The sequence below is a fragment of the Pelophylax lessonae genome (assembly GCF_965119305.1).
Source record: "Pelophylax lessonae genome assembly, chromosome: 1".
NCBI lineage: Eukaryota > Metazoa > Chordata > Amphibia > Anura > Ranidae > Pelophylax > Pelophylax lessonae.
In genome coordinates, this window is record NC_138768.1 from 186,769,477 (window position 1) to 186,790,314 (window position 20,838).

The 20,838-nt window shown below is 42.5% G+C and overlaps 1 protein-coding gene across 1 annotated transcript in view; it reads left to right on the forward strand.

Moving 5' to 3' along the window:
- The window catches only part of LVRN (laeverin), a 181,599-nt gene that overhangs the window by 98,430 nt on the left and 62,331 nt on the right, over nt 1-20,838 (forward strand). Inside the window, exons 4-5 of the mRNA XM_082243010.1 lie at nt 12,644-12,770; nt 14,453-14,607. Coding sequence (XP_082099136.1) covers nt 12,644-12,770; nt 14,453-14,607 — 282 coding nt within the window. The remainder of the gene's footprint in view (nt 1-12,643; nt 12,771-14,452; nt 14,608-20,838) is intronic.

Sequence of the window (20,838 nt, forward strand, 5' to 3'; positions counted from 1 at the left end):
TCAAGACTGGAGGAAGAGGCATACTGATGGAAGCACACAATCACACTGTGGATGCAATTCTGTCAAAGGCTGCTTTACATAACTCCTCAGTCTTGATTAGAATCATTTCTTTGTTAGGCTGGGTACACACAGGCCGCATATCAGCCAAAATCAGCAGGTACAGTAGAAACCAGCTGCCTTTTTTTGCCCATGTTTACAGCTGCCTGTCCAATAGAAGCCGATCTCATGACCGGCTTCTGTCCAACAAACATGCTGGAAAACCAGCATCCAACTGGCATCTGATAAGGGCTGGTAGCCAATGGCTGCTAGGGCTGACCTGTGTGTTTTGGCGGGGGAAGGCAGTCCCCCGCCAGAACATAATGGCACAGCGGGTAAGATCGCTACACTAACATCGCTTGTGTTATTACGGCGATCTGTCCATTTTTTTTTGTTCAGCCCACTGGATTGAACGAAAAAGTGTGTATTAAGCTTAAGCCATCCTGCAGTTTACTAGATCAAACAGTTTCCTCTGTGAGCCAAGCTAATTTCCTTCCCTGGGAACCAGACCTTTTTCCCCGCTCATTATCTTGGATGCTTCTCCAATGCAGTGCAATGCATGATGCATGTTGGAATGTAATATGCATTAGCACAAGGCAGCACAGCATAGATGCACGTGCGTTGTAGCACAACAAAACATACTGTAATGCATGCATTGTGGTTCACTGCACCAGAAAAAATTCTGTATGTCCCTTCTGGTGCATTGTAAGCTTACTCCCTTAATGCAATGTATGTGCAAAATGAATGGGCTTCCTTAAAGCAGTAACTAAGTGTGAAAAAAATAAATAAATAAAAATCTGGTCCCCCTGCACAGCGCTCTGGATTGACGGCACTTGCTGCAAAACATGTCAATATCTCCTAAACATTGCACAATTAGGCGATATTCATTTTTTTTATTATTTTTATTATAATGCAGGATTTATATAGCGACAACAGTTTGTGCAGCGTTTTACAATGGGGACAATACAATTACAATACAGTAGGAATAGGGAGGGCCCTGCTCATGGAGCTTACAGTCTAGAGTAAGCTTTATTATAAGCTTATCTGAAGGTTAACTTCTTCACATCCGCGCTATAGCCGAAGTACGGCTACAGCGCGGACTCGAATTTCCTGGAAATTTAAATTCTTTAAACGGCCTCCCAGTAACAGGCTCCCAGCGCGCTCCCGCGAGCGCGCATCGGGGAAAATCTGTGTTGGCCATGTCCCTTGGACACAGCCAATCACAGATCGTGGTAAATGGCCAATCACAGCGGCCATTTACCACGTGATCGGGCCGTGCAATGAGAGATGATCTCATATGTAAACATATGAGATCATCTCTCATCGCCAGCTCTCTTCCTCACACGGAGACTGCAGTGTGAGGAAGAGGAGAGCCCGAACACCGGTAAGGGAACACACAGGAATGTAATCAGGGCACTGATCACCAGTGCCCTGATTACAGAAGAGGGGAAATAATGCCCACAGTGCCCGCCATCATTGCCCCCCATCAGTGCCCACAGTCAGTGCCCATAGTGCTGCCAGTCAGTGCCCATCAGTGCCTGCTCATCTAGGCACTGATGGGCACTGACTAGCAGCACTATGGGCACTGAGTGTGGGCACTGATGGTGCTGCCCATCAGTGCTGATCAGTGCCACCCGTCAGTATCCATCAGTGCCACCCATCAGTGTCACCCATCAGTGCCGCCTCTCAGTGCCCATCAGTGCCGTCTCTCAGTGTCCATCAGTGCTGCCCGTCAGTGCCGCCTCTCAGTGCCCAGCAGTGCCACCTCTCAGTGCCCAGCAGTGCCATCTATCAGTGCTCATCAGTGCCGCCTATCAGTGTGCATCAGTGCCACCTATCAGTGCTCATCAGTGCGGCATATTAGTACCTCCTCATCAGTGCCACCTCATCAGTGCCCATAAGTGCCACCTCATCAGTGCCCATAAGTGCCACCTCATCAGTGCCCATCAGTACAACCTATCAGTGCCCATCAGTGCCGCCTCATCAGTGCACATCAGTGAAGGAGAAAAATGTATTTATTTTCAAAATTTACTCACAGAAAATAAGAAAAACTTTTTTTTTTTCAAAATTTTATGTCTTTTTTCTTTTTTTTTTTTGTAAGAAATAAAAAAGCCAGAGGTGATTAAATACCGCCAAAAGAAAGCTCTATTTGTGTGAAAAAAATGATAAAAATTTCATATGGGTACAGTGTAGCATGACCGCGCAATTTTCATTCAAAGCGTGACAGCGCTGAAAGCTGAAAATTGGCCTGGATAGGAAGGGGGTGTAAGTGCCCAGAAGGCAAGTGGTTAAAGTTACAAAACTGAGTTTACCACCACTTTAGCACAATGCACATAAATGCGTGACACAATGCATATTACCAGCGTGCATCAACAAAACACACAGGAGTGCCAAAGTGTAAATGAGCCCCTAATATTAGGGCTCCACTGGTGATTTTAGTCACTTCTCAGCAAGCGGTAGCTCCTTACTGACAACTGTATTACATGCCATACCTTTTATGCAGCTCAAGCATTTGTCAATATGGAGTTAAATCTGTTGCTTACAGGATATTTAAATCACCTGTGAAGCCCACAGCGCCAGTGGAGCCATGCTAATTCTAGTTATAGGCTGCAGTGAGGACTGTGGCGGCACACCTGCTGTGTACACACATTGCTGAACAGAGATGCGTGCAGGTGCATAGGACTTAAAAGTATCCTGTCAGTTATTTTAAACCTTTAAAACTGAAAGTTCTGCCTAAAGAGCACGCACCACGGTGCCAGCTATTACCTTTAATCGGCAGAAAACTTTACACTGTGCACCTTCCTGAGTTTCACTGTAACACTACTGCTTTGACTTCAAAGCATAAACTCTACGCTTCCCTTTACTTTGTTCAGTAAGCCAAAAATGTGGTTGAGGCTTATTTTGGCCCATTCACGCATGCCTGCATATTAAAATGATCCATTTTTAATATACAGACTCGTATTTGTTCTGTGCCTGCAGTGGGCAGTGATGCTTTGCATTATAAAACGATGTAAGGCACTAGTTACCTTTCTTTTCAAACATTATTGAAATGTCAAAGTGATCACAGATAAACTGCGGTGCTGTGATCACTGCTAATATTGTGTGAGCTCTGGAGCGTTGCGAAAGAATGCATTTCTACCCACTGCACTGCACCACACATCACACCAGCATTATATTGTGAATATGAAACACAGAAATAAAAATTGTTTACTATGTGGCCTTGCAGATACTGACATTGATCTGCTGCGGAAAAATGCCACATAGTGTGAACAAGCACACTGAGAAAGGTTGTCTGGTTAGTTCCTATCTCGATTTTCTAGGATGGCTGCAACATAAGCCCTACCCTGAAAATAAGACCTAGTTAAAGTCCTTGGTAAAATCATGTAATCCACACTGTAAAAGGATTATATAATGTTTCTATGTAACATTAATGTAGAAAATACCTTATTTACAACGCCGCTGGGCGCTCATGTGACCCGCCGGAGCTCTCCTTCTCTCCTTCCCCACTGACATCAGCGGCCCCTCCCTCTGCAGTGCTCAGAGCAGGGCTGACGTCAGCAGGGATCTCAGAATCTCGCTCGGCAGTGCTCGGAGCGAGGAAGAAGAGCTCCGGCAGGTCATGTGACAAGCCCAGCTGCGCTGTAAATAAGGTATTTTCTACAATGTTACATAAAAACACCCACTGGACATTATATAATACATTTACAGAGCAAATTACATGATTTTACAAAAACATTAACTAGAGTTTATTTTGGGGATTACAGAGATGCTGACTCCTGAGCTGACAGAGAGAGGGGGAGAGAAGACAGGGGAGATTTTATTGTTTTATTCCTTTAAAACAATGTAGATTATTGTATGTAGCACCCTCCTAGGTAGGTGCTAGGTAAACACATTTGGTGGCTCTGTTCTGCTTATCAGGAGAGCCAGATCTGTTAGTTTAGCCTGTCACATGTTTCCAAGAGTGATTCAATGGGTCTGAGGGAGTGTCCCCACTGCATCCAATGAGGGAGCTCATTGGACAGTGGAGGAAACCTAGCCAGTGGCACACTCTGTTCTATGTCAATGACAGTGGGAGGGCATTCCTGCAATGCACCCTGGGATGACACATAAATAGGAAGGGAGCATGTGACAGGGTGTCTTTTGGTGGGAGCAAAGTCCCAGGAGGAGGTGGACGGCTGTCTCTCCCCCTGCTGATGTGAGAAATGTGGCCCAGGCAGTCGGCCTAGGGACCAGGGGTTGAGCTGTGCTGCAGAAGGATCCAGTATGATGACCAAGTGGAGCTGCTGGGCAGAATACTTCTGGAAAAACAGTATCGTGAGTAGTCAAGAATCTGCCCAGGGGTCTGCCTAAGAGAGGGGACCTCTCCAGAGGGGTCAAGGGGATCCAGAAGTCAAGTGATGCAGTAAAGGGGGTGCCAAGTTGTTAAGCCCTGAAGATTAGGGGATAAAGGGGGTGCCAGGAAGGGCCCTGAAGTTGCTCAGCAGTGCAGTCTACTATAAAGGGCAGCTAAATCAGGAAAGGAGTGCCTTAGGAAGCTAAAAGGACTCTTTCACAATCAAAGGCAAAGTAAAGTAAGCGGCCTAGCCGTGACTAGCTCAAACAGCGTTAACCAGCATCAGTCAGCGTTAACCAGCATCAGTCAGCATTTTTCTATATCATCCCAGCCTATTGTGCATAGTTCAGTTTAATTGGAGTATCCCACTCATCCCTTCTCCTATCCTAGTTCCTAATAAAACATAAAAACCAAAGAAACTGGACTGGTCCTTGTCTGAGGTAAAAACACTTGGAGACATGTCAGAATGTTCTACCGTTGCTAATGGTAACCCAGGGGAACCCACACACAGCAGCTCCCATGGGATTAGTACTACATGTACATAAATACAGTAAATAAGACATCCCCTAAAAATAAGCCCTAATGTGTTTTTTGCAGCCAAAATTATTATAAGACCCGGTCTTATTTTCGGGGAATCAAGGTAGATAGAGTGTATTTACTCTTATGAAGGACTTTTAGTAAGCCATCTTTATAAAAGTAAAATGTAATACCTTTGATTTACAAACAACTAGGACAGACTAAGGATCACATCTCAAAAACCTGTGGCACTCAAAGAAATTATATTTAGCCCAAGCTAAATAAAGTAAAGTAAAATTGAAAAAAAGTAGTTGATTCAAGTAGGTGAAAAGCGCTGTATGACCCATATTGTGAATAGGGTCATGGTCATCCGGGGAGTGTTCTGTGTGAAGGGTGGTTGTATGTACAGAAGAATATAAGGAAGACTTTAAGAAGTATGAAATATCACATATGTGATGAACACTTTATGGACACTTTGAGGTAATTAGTTTTCTTTTTGTTTTACTTATTTTTTCACTTTTATTTGTATATGCATTATATATATATATATATATATATATATATATATATATATATATATGTATGTACACAGTAGGGATGGGCTCAGGCGTGTTCGGATCGTAGTTCCAACCCACCTGAGCAATCCCTCCAGGAAGACGTCACTGCACACCGCCAGTCATAGGCAGTGAGGCATTTCCCGGCCCACAGCTGCACATAAGCCTGAGCCCATGCCTAATACACAGTATATAATTCATATTATATAGACTGAGGGCCTACAATCAATTCTATTTTTCCATGTCAGGTAGCCATCATTTGTTACTGACTTGTTATTATTTATTTCAGTCAGGTGAGGTAGTTGTCAGGTAGCCAAATTGGTAGCTTGAGAAGATGTTGTGGAGCTAGACTGCAAGGTGTGAGGCTACCGTATATCTGTAAACCTCGAATGACAGTTGAACCATACACCTGGAGTGACAGTTGAAATAAAAGTTTGGGTCTGGTTATAATGAAACGTCTATACATTCCTGAATACCTCACCAAGAACAAAAGGCAGTAGGAGACCTGGCTTTGCTAGTTTGAAACACCACATTGTAGAAGCCCACAGAGATTTACTTCTGCAGCACCAATGATTAGACTATTGCCTTATCTATAGAAAGAAGGGAACAGCTGCTGAACAGTTGTATGTGATTACAATATGCTGGAAAATATCTGCATAATGACCACTATCAATGTTCCTAAATGTTTGTTACCATCTGGATAACCTCGGCATGGCTCAGTTACTGCAGATGAAGCTTAAAATGTATCCGAAGCAAAAACTTTTTTTTTTTTGTCATTTTTGAATAGAGTAGAGTTTGGTTAAATCATCTCTGTTTTTTTTGGTTGTCTGTGTATCATTGGGAAGATTATCATCTGAGACACAACAGTAGGTGGAAGGGTCTTGAGTCACTAATGTGATCAATAAGGATTTATTAACAGGTGCACTTGACCGCTTGGCTTGTTCTCAAAACCCACCAACACAGACCCTTAAGCCAGTTTCACACAGGCTTCAGCTTGTAAAAGAGCAGTGTAAACAGCAAGCTTTGACAAAGCTATTGCAGAGCTTTCAGCAAGCTTTGTTGAAGCTTTTAAAGTACCATTCAGTTCCAGTTTCTAAATTTTAAACACCGATCCTAATGGGAGCGTTGATTGCTACTTTAAGCAAGTTGCTAGCAGGCTTCAGCAGGCTTTCAAGGAGCTTCAATAAATGCTGAAGCCTGCTAGCAGCTTTTTTAACCACTTCCATACCGAGTCATGTAAAATGACGTCGGCAAAGTGGTTGTCTAGATCCGGGCCGCCGTCATATGACGTCGGCCCGTTCTAGCTGCTACTGCGCGCCCCCGGCGGCGCGCAGCGGCGCGATCAGGGATGAGGCTCGTCCCTCGGACATAGCCCATCCCTGATCAAGGTAAACAGCCAATAGAAATTGGCTGTTTACCACGTGATCGGCTGTGTCAATCACAGCCGATCACATGAGCGGCTCCAGCACGAGCCGCTCGTTCTCTCTGCAATGCGCGCCCCCGGGGGCGCGCAGAGCAGCGATCGGGGACGAGGCTTGTCCCTCGGACAGAGTCGATCCCCGATCTAGGTAAAGAGCCAATGAAATTGGCTCTTTACCACGTGACCGGCTGTGTCCAATCACAGCCGGTCACAAATGTCAACAGAGAACACGGTAACTAGCTGTCACCGTGTTCTCCTCCTCACACACTGATCCTGTGTGAGGAGGAGATTGTGGTAACAGCTAGTTACCAACTACAGTGCACCCTAAACACACTGATTGCCCCCCCCCAATAAAGAGCACCTGTCACTAGCCCATCAAAGTACCCGAGTACCTGTCACCAGCCCATCAGGTACTCAGATGACAGGTACTCGGGTACTCTGATAGGCTGGTGACAGGTATTCGGGTACTCTGATGACAGGTACTCGGGTACTCTGATGACAGGTACTCTGATGACAGGTACTCGGGTACTCTGATGACAGGTACTCGGGTACTCTGATGACAGGTACTCGGGTACTCTGATGACGGGTACTCAGGTACTCTGATGACGGGTACTCGGGTACTCTGATGACAGGTACTCGAGTACTCTGATGACGGGTACTCGGGTACTCTGATGACGGGTACTCGGGTACTCTGACAGGTACTCGGGTACTCTGATGACAGGTACTCGGGTACTCTGATGACAGGTACTCGGGTACTTTGAGTACCTGTCAACGGAGTACCCGTCATCAGAGTACCTGAGTACCTGTCACCTACCCATCAGAGTACCCGAGTTCCTTCCACCTGCTCATCAGAGTACCTGATGCCTGAAGTACCCAAGTACTTGCCGCCTGCTCATCAGTACCCATCACTACTCATCAGTACTCATCAGTACCTATCACGTATCAGTACTGATCATCAGTACCCATCAGTACAGTATCACCTATCACCTATCAGTCAGTGAGTACTACTCATCAGTACCTATCACCTGCCTGTCACCTGCCCATCAGAGTACCCGAGTACCTGTCACCTGCCTATCGGAGTACCCGAGTACCTGCCACCTGCTCATCAGTACCAGAGTACCTGTCACCTGCCCAACAAAGTACCCGAGTACCTGTCACCCTTCATACAGCCACCATGTCCAAGTCCAAAAAGGTTTATATACGTCCTCCGTTTAAACCTAAATACCGGTGTTATGGCAGCAGATAGGCGCCCCCCCCCTCCCGACGCGTTCCGGTCCTTTTCCCCGCTTACCGGACCCGCGGGCAGCGGGGAAAACGATCCGGTCCCGAATCCTCACAGACAGGATGTCGAGTGAGGGCAAGCTTGCCCTCACTTGACTCTATGGTCTTGGAGGACCGGAGCTACGGAAAATGTTGTTGCCTAGCAACCGGTTTAAAGGTCCTTTTTTTTTTTTTTTTCATTTTATATTATAATTATTTTTTTTTTTTTCTATCTTTTAGTGTACTTGTGAGATCTGAGGACTTTTTGACCCCAGATCTCACAAAAAAGAGGTCCTGTCGTGCCTATTTCTATTACGAGGAATATTTACATTTCTTTTAATAGAAATAAAAATGATCATTTTTTTTTTTTTTTTAAACGGTGTAAAAATAAAAAATAATTAATAAAATAAATAGTAAAAAAAAAAAAAAAAAAAAATTAAAGCGCCCTGTCCCCGTTAGCTCGCGCGCAGAAGCGAATGCATACAGAAACCCCGCCCACATATGTAAACGGTGTTCAAACCACACATGTGAGGTATCGCCGCGATCGTTAGAGCAAGGGGAATAATTTGAGCCCTAGATCTCCTCTGTAACTCAAAGATGGCAACCTGTAGAAATTTTTAAATTGTCGCCTATGGGGATTTTTAAGTACCAAAGTTTGTCACCATTCCGTGAGCGTGCGCAATTTTGAAACATGGCATGTTGGGTATCTATTTACTCGGCGTAACATTATCTTTCACATTATGTAAAAAAATTGGGCTAACTTTACTGGTTTCTTATTTTTTAATTAAAAAAAGTGAATTTTTTCCAAAAAAATTGCGTTTGGAAGACCGCTACGCAAATACGGTGTAATAAAAAATATTGCAATAATCTCCATTTTATTCTCTAGGGTCTCTGCTAAAAAAAAATATATAATGTTTGGGGGTTCTAAGCAGTTTTCTAGCAAAACAACTGATTTTAGCTTGTAAACAACAAATGTCAAAAATAGGCCTAGGCAAGTGGCTAGGATGCATGATGATGCTCCTTGGATGTTAGGCCCCTCTATATGGCTAGGCTGTGAAAAAGTCTCACACATGTGGTATTGCCATACTCAGGAGGAGTGGCAGAATGTATTTTGGGGTGTCATTTTTGCTGTGTACATGCTATGTGTTAGGAATATCCTATAAATTGACAACTTTGTGTAAAAAAAAAAAAGTTTTCATTTTTTTCCCACATTTTCCAAAAACCTGTGGAAAAAAATGATATGTTCCAACGACCCATAATGCCTCATAGAATATACGTTGGAGTGTTTGCTTTCCAAAATGGGGTCATTTTGTGGACTTTTCCATTGTATTGGTGCTCTAGGGCCTTGAAAAGTGTGATAGGTAGTAAGAAAGTTTTATGTGTATTTATGCTCCTAGAACGCCTGAATGTGCTTCTTGGACGTGGAGTCTCTTTTTGTGGCCAGGCTGTGTAAAAGTCTCACACATGTGGTATCGCCATACTCGGAAGGAGTAGCAGAATGTATTTTTGGGTGTAATTTTTGCTGTGTACATGCTATGTGTTAGAAATAGCTTATAAATTGACAACTTTGTGGGAAAAAAAAGAAAAAAAAAATTTTTTCTTCATTTTCCCAAGAATTGTGGGAAAAAATTACAACTTCAAAAAACTCACCATGCCTCTTACTAAATACCTTGGACTGTCTACTTTACAAAAAGGGGTCATTTGGTCGGTATTTGTACTGTCCTGACATTTCAGGGCCTCAAGAAAGGAGATAGGCAGTCAGTACATCTGGTGTGATCAATTTTCAGTAATTGGTACCATAGCTTCTAGACTCAATAACTTTCACACAGACTAAATAATATACACTAATTTGGGTTAATTTTACCAGAGACATGTAGCAGTATACATTTTGGCCCAAATGTATGAAGAAAAATTAATTTTTTGCAAAATTTCATAATTGAAACTAAAAAAAAGTGTTTTTTTTTCAAAATTTTTGCTCTTTTTTTGCTTATATCACGAAAAAAAAAACCCCAGTTGTGATCAAATACCACCAAAAGAAAGCTCTATTTGTGTGAAAAAAATGATAAAAATTTTGTTTGGTTACAGTGTAGCATGACTGAGCAATTGTCATTCAAAGTGTGAGAGTGCTGAAAGCTGAAAATTGGTCTGGGCAGGAAGGGTGTCAAACTGCTCTGTATGGAAGCGGTTAAAGTGGCAATTAGCACTCCCATTACAAACTGGTGCTGAATGGTACTTTAAAAGCTTCAACAAAGTGTGCTGAAAGTTCTGCAAATGCTTTGTCAAAGCGCGAAGCCCATGTGAAACAGTCCTTAGACCATGGGTGTCCAACCTTTTGGCTTCTCTGGGCCACATTGAGTGTAGAGAAATTTTCTCGGGCCACATATAAAATATATACTATAGTTAAGGTATATAAGTAATAAAATGCCGCCTCGCCCTTCAAGCACTGCCGCGCCCCCCCCCCCCAGCACTAATTTAACACAACTAGCCTCTGCCTACAGTTAGTTGGAAGCCGCTGTGGCCATGCCCCCGACCCGCCTTCCTTCCTCCCCAGCAAAAAAAAAAAATGGTCAGGGGGCAGTGGGCCGCATTGCCTGCGGTACCGGGCCGCATGCGGCCCCTGAGCCGCAGGTTGGACATGCCTGCCTTAGACAGTTGTCACCAGACAACCTAATGGAAGATTTCCCTATACCTCTTCGTCCCAAGACAATTGTAAAATATAAAATTTACCATCATTTTTTGTTCCAGTGGTAACATTGGTCATCAGGGCACATAGAGAGGAAGAATCTTCCAAGCAATAAAAACCTGACAGAGAATCTAACCTTTCTCTAATAAATCAATGCTAAAAAAAGTTATGGTCTTAGATACACTAAAGCACACGATTTGCTTGTAAATTAGACCATGCATGGCCATCAAGAATAGACAGTTTTTATTTCAGATGCTTAGATAAACAAAGTTCCTGTGTGTTCTGCTAAAAATATCTGATCAGGGAAAACATCTGCACAGTTTGTACTACAAGTTATATTAGTTGTATAGTAAAGCAATGAAAAGCGGCCTACTCTGGAGGGCATTGTGATGAAACACAGGAAGACCACATGCATCAAAGCAAAAATTTTGTCTATCCTAGAGACAGCAGGTCATGTAGTGCCCTAAAATTGCTAAACCTCTTCTTTAAATAACATTGCAATAAAAATTCCAAAAAAAGTCCTTGTGTCAGCAGATGTTACATAGAAGAGTGACAACAGAAAAAAAAACATTTAGTCTTCCCCTTTTTAGTTTTTTTAAGAGTATAGATAAAATGTTTAAAAAGACTTACTGTTGGGTGACTCACTACCTCTTCTGGAAGTCTTATTACCTCTGCTGGAAGTCTTATTACCTCTGCTGGAATTACTCCTTCAGTAAAATATAATTTTCTAAGATTAGGTTTGAACTGTCCTCCTTCTAATTTGAGGTCATGTCCCTGTGTTCTTAAGCTTTGATTCATAATGAAAATACTTCAACAAAAATCACAACAACAGTACTGCGCCAAAGTGAATCTAGTGTAAACAATAAATATATTACTGACGAAAATGAATTACATGTGAAAAAAATTATATATAAACAATGGCTAATAATTAATAGATGCAAAATACCATAAAAAATCAACTAAAATTCATTGTGATTAAACATGCTTTAAAAAGTCCATAAAGTGCAAAAAAGTGCTAAGTGTGAAAAATAGCTTTCAGTACTGAATAGATAAGGTGCTTGTGCTCTCCTCCATCCAAAGAAATGGGCGCTCACCTCCCGCTCCTTCCCCTGTGTTATCAGCGGGTCAGAGCTAGCAGTTGCCCTCATGGGATAAATGCAATCCAATCTCGGTAAACCAGGGGAGGTCAGCACCCGATCAGTCCTCCTGCTCACCCAAGGTCCTCAATGTAAATGTATAAGAAATACTGGGAAAATATAGTGCTCTCCAATTAAAAGTTTAATGGCCAATAAAAGTAGTAGAAAACTTACAAAGAAGGCACATGAGCTGTGCGGGCTGGCACAGCAAAATAATCACAGGCTAGGCTTCCTTCAGAAACATCAGATGTGAGGCTCCACCCCTATACGCGTTACGTCACACGCTTTACTTCTTCAGTAGGGGTGGAAGTTGATATGGCGCCTCCTCCCAGCTGAACAATATCACAACTGCGTGCATTGTACAGGATTGCAGGGAGATCGGCATTATCACCCTTCAGAGCAAGACAAAAAACTCTTCAAGTGGAGGAAACCAGTACATAATACCTTCACATTTTATATTAAAAACATGTTTCTGCTCAAGGACTGATTTCAGTCCCCTGTGTAATATTTGTCCACTCCTACACAGATAAATTAATATTAGCAATTCATAAAAAAAAAATGCTTTAGAAGTCAAAAAGTCTAAGCTAGATAAAACACGCCAAATATTCAAAAAGCAGCAGGGAAACTAAACATTAGTACTTTAGTATAGACCAGCTTTTAAGAATATTGTAATTCTTTATTTTTACTCTTTTTGTATTGCTTTAGATACGAATTTGGGCACGGAAGGAAGTAGTACAAAAAGGATATGCAAACTTTGCTTTGGCCATTGCAGGGCCAATGCTTTCATTTATGGAGGATATACTGAATGTCTCATATCCACTGCAGAAAACAGGTGAGTGTGCATTACCAGTAGATTATGATATAAGTCATATTTTCTGAAGCAATTGCTATTGCTGCCAGTTTATTGATGCTGTAACATCTTGGTGTAGAGAGAGTAAAGATTTGATGCTGGACAACTTTGGCCCTAATAAGTAAGCATTTTTAGGGAGTTATAGGGATTAAGTTAATGTTATGTTAAGGGTAGGGTGAAGATGGGGTTAAAGTTATGACAAAAACTACAGGTTGCCTTGATAACCCCCTCTGATACTTACCTTCCCCATGCTTCCCTGCCAGCCTTTTCATCTGCTGGAACCCTGAATTAAAAACACTGTGTAAGCATCATGATATTTTATTCCTGGAGCTAACACACTAAACTTCCCCTCATGTGACAGGACTCAGATCTGCTCAGGCGCTGATCATTTTTCAGCATAAGAGAAGATCACATGCTCCTCCATAACCAGAACTAATGAGTACATTACAGGGCTGGACATGCAAACAAAACTGCAGGACAGCACTGTAAGTGTAAGAATCAGCAGAAGCGGGTAATGGTTATTAAGAGAATCTGTCACTTTTGAGTCAGTGTGGGGACACGGGACACCTTCAGCTGCTATTGTGCCCCAGGGCCACTGATAAGGCCATACAGCCAGTTCTGTTGTACCAGGCCCGGCCTTATCAGCTTAACAGGGGGGCCCAGGCATCTTTACACTTCATTTCTGCAAAATAACAAACAGGGCTTTCTAAAGCCCTGTAGGAGCAGAAATCTCAATATTATCAGATGCTTTGAAGGCTAGAGGAGAGATGTGAGGTCTAATAGACCCCAAATCTCTCCATAAAGAGGACCAGTCATGTCTCATTCTATTACATGTTCAAAGCCGGGACAGGGGAGGGGCCAGGGGTGGGTCAAATGGGTAGGCTGTATGGGGCCCATGATTTCTAACAGCAGCCCTGTTGTGCCCTGTTGGGCTTCTGGTGTGTACCGGCACCTTTAAGGAGTAATGGGTTCCTAACAGATACATCTGCCTTTAATTTGCCATGGTGGAGGTTTTACTTCTAGCTGCAGCCGGAGGTCCAATCTGCATGAAATGAAGGTGCAAAAAACCACAGTAAATATCTCAAAATAAAGTATTTAACGAATTCGGTATTGAACGTTTTTTTATGAGTTGCTTGTTCTGGAGTTAATAGGATCACGAGTTATTTTAATGCAAATACTCATGTGGTATTTAACTGTTAGAGAACTGAGCACCAAAAGCCCCATTTTGAAAACTGTGTCAGGCTGTCTCATGTTTTCTACCAAATGTCACATCAATAATGCTACACCAGCTCTTCGTTTCACTTTCAAACATTTCCAACCAGAGATAGGGACACACCTATCAACCTAAAGCATTGAAAAGCTACAACTATAGTCCACATCTAGCCATAGTTCCCACCTTCAGTTCCTGTGACAGAATGGACTTTAGAATTTTTGCTACCTGCAAAGAAAGTATCATGTTTTTATCTTTAAAAAATGTAAGGCGCTCTGTGTGTGTATTTTAAACATACATAAGTAGCTGGTGACCATGGAAGTCACATTGGTACTTGCAAGCATTGGATTTGGGAAATTGGATAATGTAGGCTGGTTTTCCAGTCAAGCTGTTTTGGGAAATTTGAGAAATTAAACTTAATGTAAAGATGAACTCTTATCTTCTTTTCTTCTAGATTTTGTAGCAATGCCTGAACTGGGTGTTGGTGCAATGGAAAACTGGGGATTAATTACTTTTCAAGAAAGCTCATTGATGTACAACCCAGACAAAAAGTTCAGCACTTCTAGAGCGTTGACTTCTTTGATTGTTGCTCATGAGATAGGACACCAGGCATGTGGTAAAATGTCCCAAATCTTTTTAATTATGCTGTTAATGAGTAATAATAGTGAATGGATGTTGATTGGCTAAAAGTTAATAGTAGAATGTGACCAAAACATTGTGCCCATGAGTTGGTTTGACCTAAAAAATCTGTCAGAATGACAATAAATACACATCTGAAATCTGAAAAATCAATTTCCAAGCCAAACTTGTCACTTAAAAAAACTAAAACAAATGCAATTTTGACCTACACAAGCAGCTATAATTACAAATTCAAGGCTCTACATCAGCCTTTCCCAACCTTTTCAACATGAGGAACCCTTGAAATAACTTTCGGGTCTCAGGGAACCCCTGCTAAAAATCATATCTACAGCTCCTGATGCATTAGTGTATTAGTCAGTTGGAAGAATGCTTAATTACACTTGTCATTGGGAATAATTACCCCCTTACAGATAGCTAAAAAGATCAGTGGTGTCAGTTGGAACTTATCTGAGAGTTAGAAATTGCTAATGGTTCAAGGAACCCCTAGCAACTTCTGGAAGAACCCTGGTTGAGAAGCCCTGCTTTACATTCTAAAATCTAAATTTATATATATATATATATATATATACTGTATCCCGCTTAGCTGAATCACACACTCTTTCCCTGCCTCTCTGACAGGAGAGCCGTCTTACATTGTTTACATAACAGATGGTTCTCCTGTCAGTATTGACAAAGATTGCGGGAGGCTGGCGGCGATCGCGCCCGCTGCTCCCACGGCCTGCCTCCCTCTGTGTCTAATCACAGTGGTAGCACGGCTCCGGGCAGGGTGCGCGCACGCTGCCGAAGCCGCTTGCACATGATCACGTAGATCTACGTGATTATGTGCAGCCGCAGGAAATCTGCGTGGGGCGGTCAGCAAGTGGTTAAACTTTGCTACAATGTAAAGTAGTGAGTGTACAGCTTGTATAAAGTGTAAATTTGCTGTCCCCTCAAAATAACTCAACACACAGCCATTAATGTCTAAACCGCTGGCAACAAAAGTGAGTACACCCCTAAGTGAAAATGTCCAAATTGGGCCCAGTTAGCCATTTTCCCTCCCCGGTGTCATAAGAATCATTAGTGTTACAAGGTCTCAGGTGTGAATGGGGAGCAGATGTGTTAAATTTGGTGTTATCGTTCTCATACTGGTCACTGCAAGTTCAACATGGCACCTCATGGCAAGGAACTCTCTGAGGATCTGAAAAAAAAAAAAAAATAATTATTGCTCTACATAAAGATGGCCTAGGGTATAAAAAGATTGCCAAGACTCTGAAACTGAGCTGCAGCACTGTGGCCAAGAACATACAGCGGTTTAACAGGACAGGTTCCACTTAGAACAGGCCTCACCATGGTTGACCAAAGAAGTTGAGTGCATGTGCTCAGCGTCATATCCAGAGTTGTCTTTGGGAAATAGACGTATGAGTGCTGCCAGCATTGCTGCAGAGGTTGAAGGCGTGGGGGGTCAGCCTGTCAGTGCTCAGACATACATTGCACACTGCATCAAATTGGTCTGCATGGCTGTCGTCCCAGAAGGAAGCCTCTTCTAAAGATAATGCACAAGAAAGGCCACAAACAGTTTGCTGAAGACAAGTAGACTAAGGACATGGATTACTCGAACCATGTCCTGTGGTCTGATGAGACCAAGATAAACTTATTTGGTTCAGATGGTGTCAAGCGTGTGTGGCAGCAACCAGGTGAGGAGTACAAAGACAAGTGTGTCTTGCCTACAGTCAAGCATGGTGATGGGAGTGTCATGGTCATGCCAATATGTACTGTGACATACTGAAGCAGAGCAGTATCCCCTCCCTTCGGAGACTGGGCCACCGAGCCGTATTCCAACATGGTAATGACCCCAAACACACCTCCAAGACGACCACTTCCTTGCTAAAGAAGCTAAAGGTAAAGGCGATGGACTGGCCAAGCATGTTTTCAGACCCAAACCCAATTGAGAGTCTGTGGGGCATCCTCAAACAGAAGGTGGAGAAGTGCAAGGTCTCTAACATCCACTAGATTCATGATGTCATTATGGAGGAGTGGAGGAGGACTCCAGTGGCAACCTGTAAAGCTCTGGTGAGCTTCATGCCCAAGAGGGTTAAGACGGCGCTGGAAGATAATGGTGGCCATACAAAATATCAACACTTTTTCACTTAGGGCTCTTTCACACGGGCTTTCCGTGTGAAAGGTCCGCTGCGGGACTTTTTTTTTTTTTTTCACGGAGCGGATGACATTTCTGTCATCCGCTCCGTAGGTCCGCATATCATCCCATCCGTTTGCGGATGATATGCGGACCTAATGTAAGTCTATGGGGGATTGCGGATGTCAGCGGATGACACCGCTGACATCCGATTTTCCTTCCTTTCTGTTTTTTGAACGGAACAAAAATAGGATTTTTTCTGTTCCAAAAAACGGAACAGAACTGACAGGAGGAAAATCGGATGTCAGCGGAGGGTATTCCGCTGACATCCGCAATGCCATAGACTTACATTATGTCCGCAAATCATCCGCAAAAAAATAGGATGATTTGCGGACATACGGAGCGCCCGTGTGAAAGGGCCCTTAGGGGTGTACTCGCTTTTGTTTCCAGTGGTTTAGACATTAATGGCTGTGTGTTGAATTATTTTGAGGGGACAGCACATTTACACTGTTATACAAACTGTACACTCACTACTTTACATTGTAACAAAGTGTCATTTCTTCACATGAAAAGATATAATAAAATATTTACAAACATATGAGGGGTGTACTCACTTTTGTGAGATACTGTATAAATATATATTATTTTTGCCAAGTTGAAATAATCTTCGTAACTATTTATAACCTAGAAATAGTTTATGAACATTCATTTTATCAAAGTCTAGAAATAAAAACATATTTTAATCTGTAGGAAAATGACATGCTGAAAAGTGGGTAGTTGGACCAAGAAACTTCTGCCAATTCAGATGTCTGTTTGGCCAGCCTTGTCATAAAACAAAAAGATCACATAACTATGGCATTTAGCAATGGTTCTATTATTCGTAAAGTAAATCTGTGTTTTGCCCATGGTAAGGCAAGCAAAAGTCTAATTTTAAAGCTGGCACCACAGCATCTAATTTTTACCTTCCTTTCACACTCCTGCCTATTCTTCCATTGCTAGGGGAAACCATGTGTAAGCTTTTATTGAATCCCAGTCTAAGTTTACACAGACATGGGGATTTTCTTCCTACCCTTGTGGGACACTGCTTGGACAATCAATAAGCGCCAGCACTGTCACATAGGAAGAAGTTAGTGAGTCACATGATCCTAATATATGGGAGCACCAGGTATCCTTTTATTTCCCAGCAGTAAGTGGAATAGCAGAGGAGTGAAGAAAAGGGGAGTATATGCTGGGGGAAGGGTGGTATTAAAGCAATCCTGTTGCTCTGCCCTGCATGGAAAAATGCACAGTGACTTTTCTGTATTCTAAAATTCAAACATTGCTGAAATATGCAACATGGCAAAAGATCAAAAATACAGGTGTTCTTCAACAACACAGGGGGAGATGACATTCCTTATTTTACAATGACAAAGTAAGGGTACCGCAGACAAGAAAAAATAGACATCTGACTTGACTAGCCAGCTGTTTGTAGGAGCAGTTTATTTGTCAGGTTATAGAACCATGCCAATTGTTCCCTGTAGGGTCAGTCAGTAGCAATGGCAGTATACGCAAGTACTATTCATTGTCTAGTCCAGTGATGGCAAACCTTAGCACCCTAGATGTTTTGGAACTATATTTCCCATGATGCTCAACTACACTGCAGAGTGTATGAGCATCATGGGGAATTTACTTCCAAAACATCTGGGGTGATAAGGTTCGCCATCATTGGTAGTCCCACCTAACTGTACAGCAACAAACACTATGCCAGACGAAGCAGAAAGGTTATGGTTCTGTGCTCACCACCTTAACCTTTTAGCTGAGGGTGGTAGGATCATACATGCAGTGCTGTATCTTGGCCTAGGCCAACAAGGCCCAGGCCTAGGGCGGCACTTTGCAGGGGGGCAGCAAAAAAGCTGCACCCTGCACGAAAAAAAAAAAACAGCCTCCTCCCGAGTCCCGCACGAAAAGGGTCCCCGCCGGCTTGGGCTACACTTTTAGTATAGTGCGAATCTTATGGGGTGAATTGGGCCAGAGGGCAGAGTCCAGGAGGCAAATCAGTCTGACACCCCCATAAAGCAGTCAGTGATGAGGCTGCACCTATAAGGCTACGCTGATGGGCACCGATAGACTTGTGGTCTGTGGTTCACAGATGACAGGGCGGGTCATAAATAGTAAGGGGTGTGGCCTTTACAGGTAGGGGTGGGTCATATGTAAATTAGGGGGTGCACAAGTTTAGTCAGGCCTAGGGCAGCACAAAACCTAAATACACCACTGCATACATGTACACTCATTCATCCCCCTGAAACGACGTACCAATATGTCAAGCTGGTGATTGAAGTTAGAAACCTATAAACACAAATATATACTATATACAGTATGCTGTATATTATTGGAATTCATTAAATGACTAGAACACTTGACTTAAATGTTCTCATATGTTTTAAATCAACACCCTTGATTGTGTAAACTTTTTTATCCAGCTAAATGATGTAAAATGTTGTAGGTGTTTGTTAGATGGTTTGTGTTTGATATTAATAAATATTTAAAGATCAGAACCCGTTTAGGCGTAAGGTAATGCAAGAAAATATAAAAATCTGTATGGATACACAAGCCTTTTCTTTCATAATGCCTGTGAGCACACTTTATTACTGACTTACTAATACATATATTTTACTATAATAGATCTGGTGTAATGAATTAGGTTTAGGTGGAATGGCTGTTTAGCAAATCAGTTAGCCTCGCTGGAGACTAATTCTGGAATTATTAACCTTGAGCAAGTTACAATCAGTTAACCGAATCTCCCTATCCAAATTCTCCTACTATACACTATAAAGTTATTAGATCACTACATAGCAATAGTCCAGCTGATTGTGGTTTGAAAGGAAGCTGCAGAATTGCAGACATATTTCATGTTAAATTAATTGAAATGTTCTCCGTTTTCCCTGGAAAATTCAGTCATATTTCAGTCATAGCTGGACTATGGTAATCTGTCTTAAAGTACAGCTGCTATTTTCTTTTTACTAAGTTTTATTGAAAAATAAAATGTGATCCAGATACATTAGTTGTAAAACAATATCCATGCAAGGCACAGAAGAAAATATACAAAAATGTGTGAAATTAAAAATTCATCCATTACATGGATACATAAAATGTGCATCTTATGACAGATCCACAGTACAGAAGGAAGGCAATCAAAACAAATAAAATAAAGCAAAATAAAATAAACATGATTAAGCATACATTGCCTGTAGTTGACCCCTTTATACAATAAAGAAACACTTTTAATATAGGGAGAATAATCAAGGCAGAGGCATAACTAGAGCCTTCAGGGCTCTGGTGCCAGAAACCATAAACGGCCTCTGACCCCACCCCTAGGGCCCAGTTCAAGTGTGACCTTTGTGACCCTGGTAGTTTCGCCACTAGTGTCAGTAGTTTTTTGATCTTTGTTGTTTATTTATTTTTATTTTATTTTTTTTTTACTATTTTTTTAAAGCACCATTGGGGAGCTTTGGTGAAATATCAGGGGTCTAAACAGACCTCAGATGTTTCACCTTTGAGACAGAGAAAAAAGATTGAGCCCCGGTTCACACTTATGCGATGCGGGAAGGCTGCGAATCCGCAGCCTGTTCTCGCATCGCAAACGCACCCCCGGCAGTTCACACTGCCATATGCGATACGCTGGGGGTGTCAATGTAATCTTAACGACACCCCCAGTTTGATCGCATAACGCAGTGCGATCTTGCAGTTCGCACAGGATCGGATCGCACAAGTGTGAACCGCTATGCGATCCGATCCTGATGCAAAAAAGGGTCCTGTGCGTGTTTGCTGCGGGTGCGGTGCGAATTTAGCCATACAAAGTGTATGGCTAAACTCGCACTGCAAAGCCGATCGCATGTAATGAAGGAGCAGTGCGCTCCGACATTACATGCGAACGCCGCAGCCGCACAAATGTGAACCGGCTCTGAGGACACATCCCTCAATCTCCTTCTTTACAGCCTCAGCTGCACAGCATTAATGGACAGGAATACCTCTGTACAGAGCTTCCCTTTCATTCACAAACTAAAGCAGTGTAAACAGCATTTACTATGCTTCAGTTATGAATGAACAGA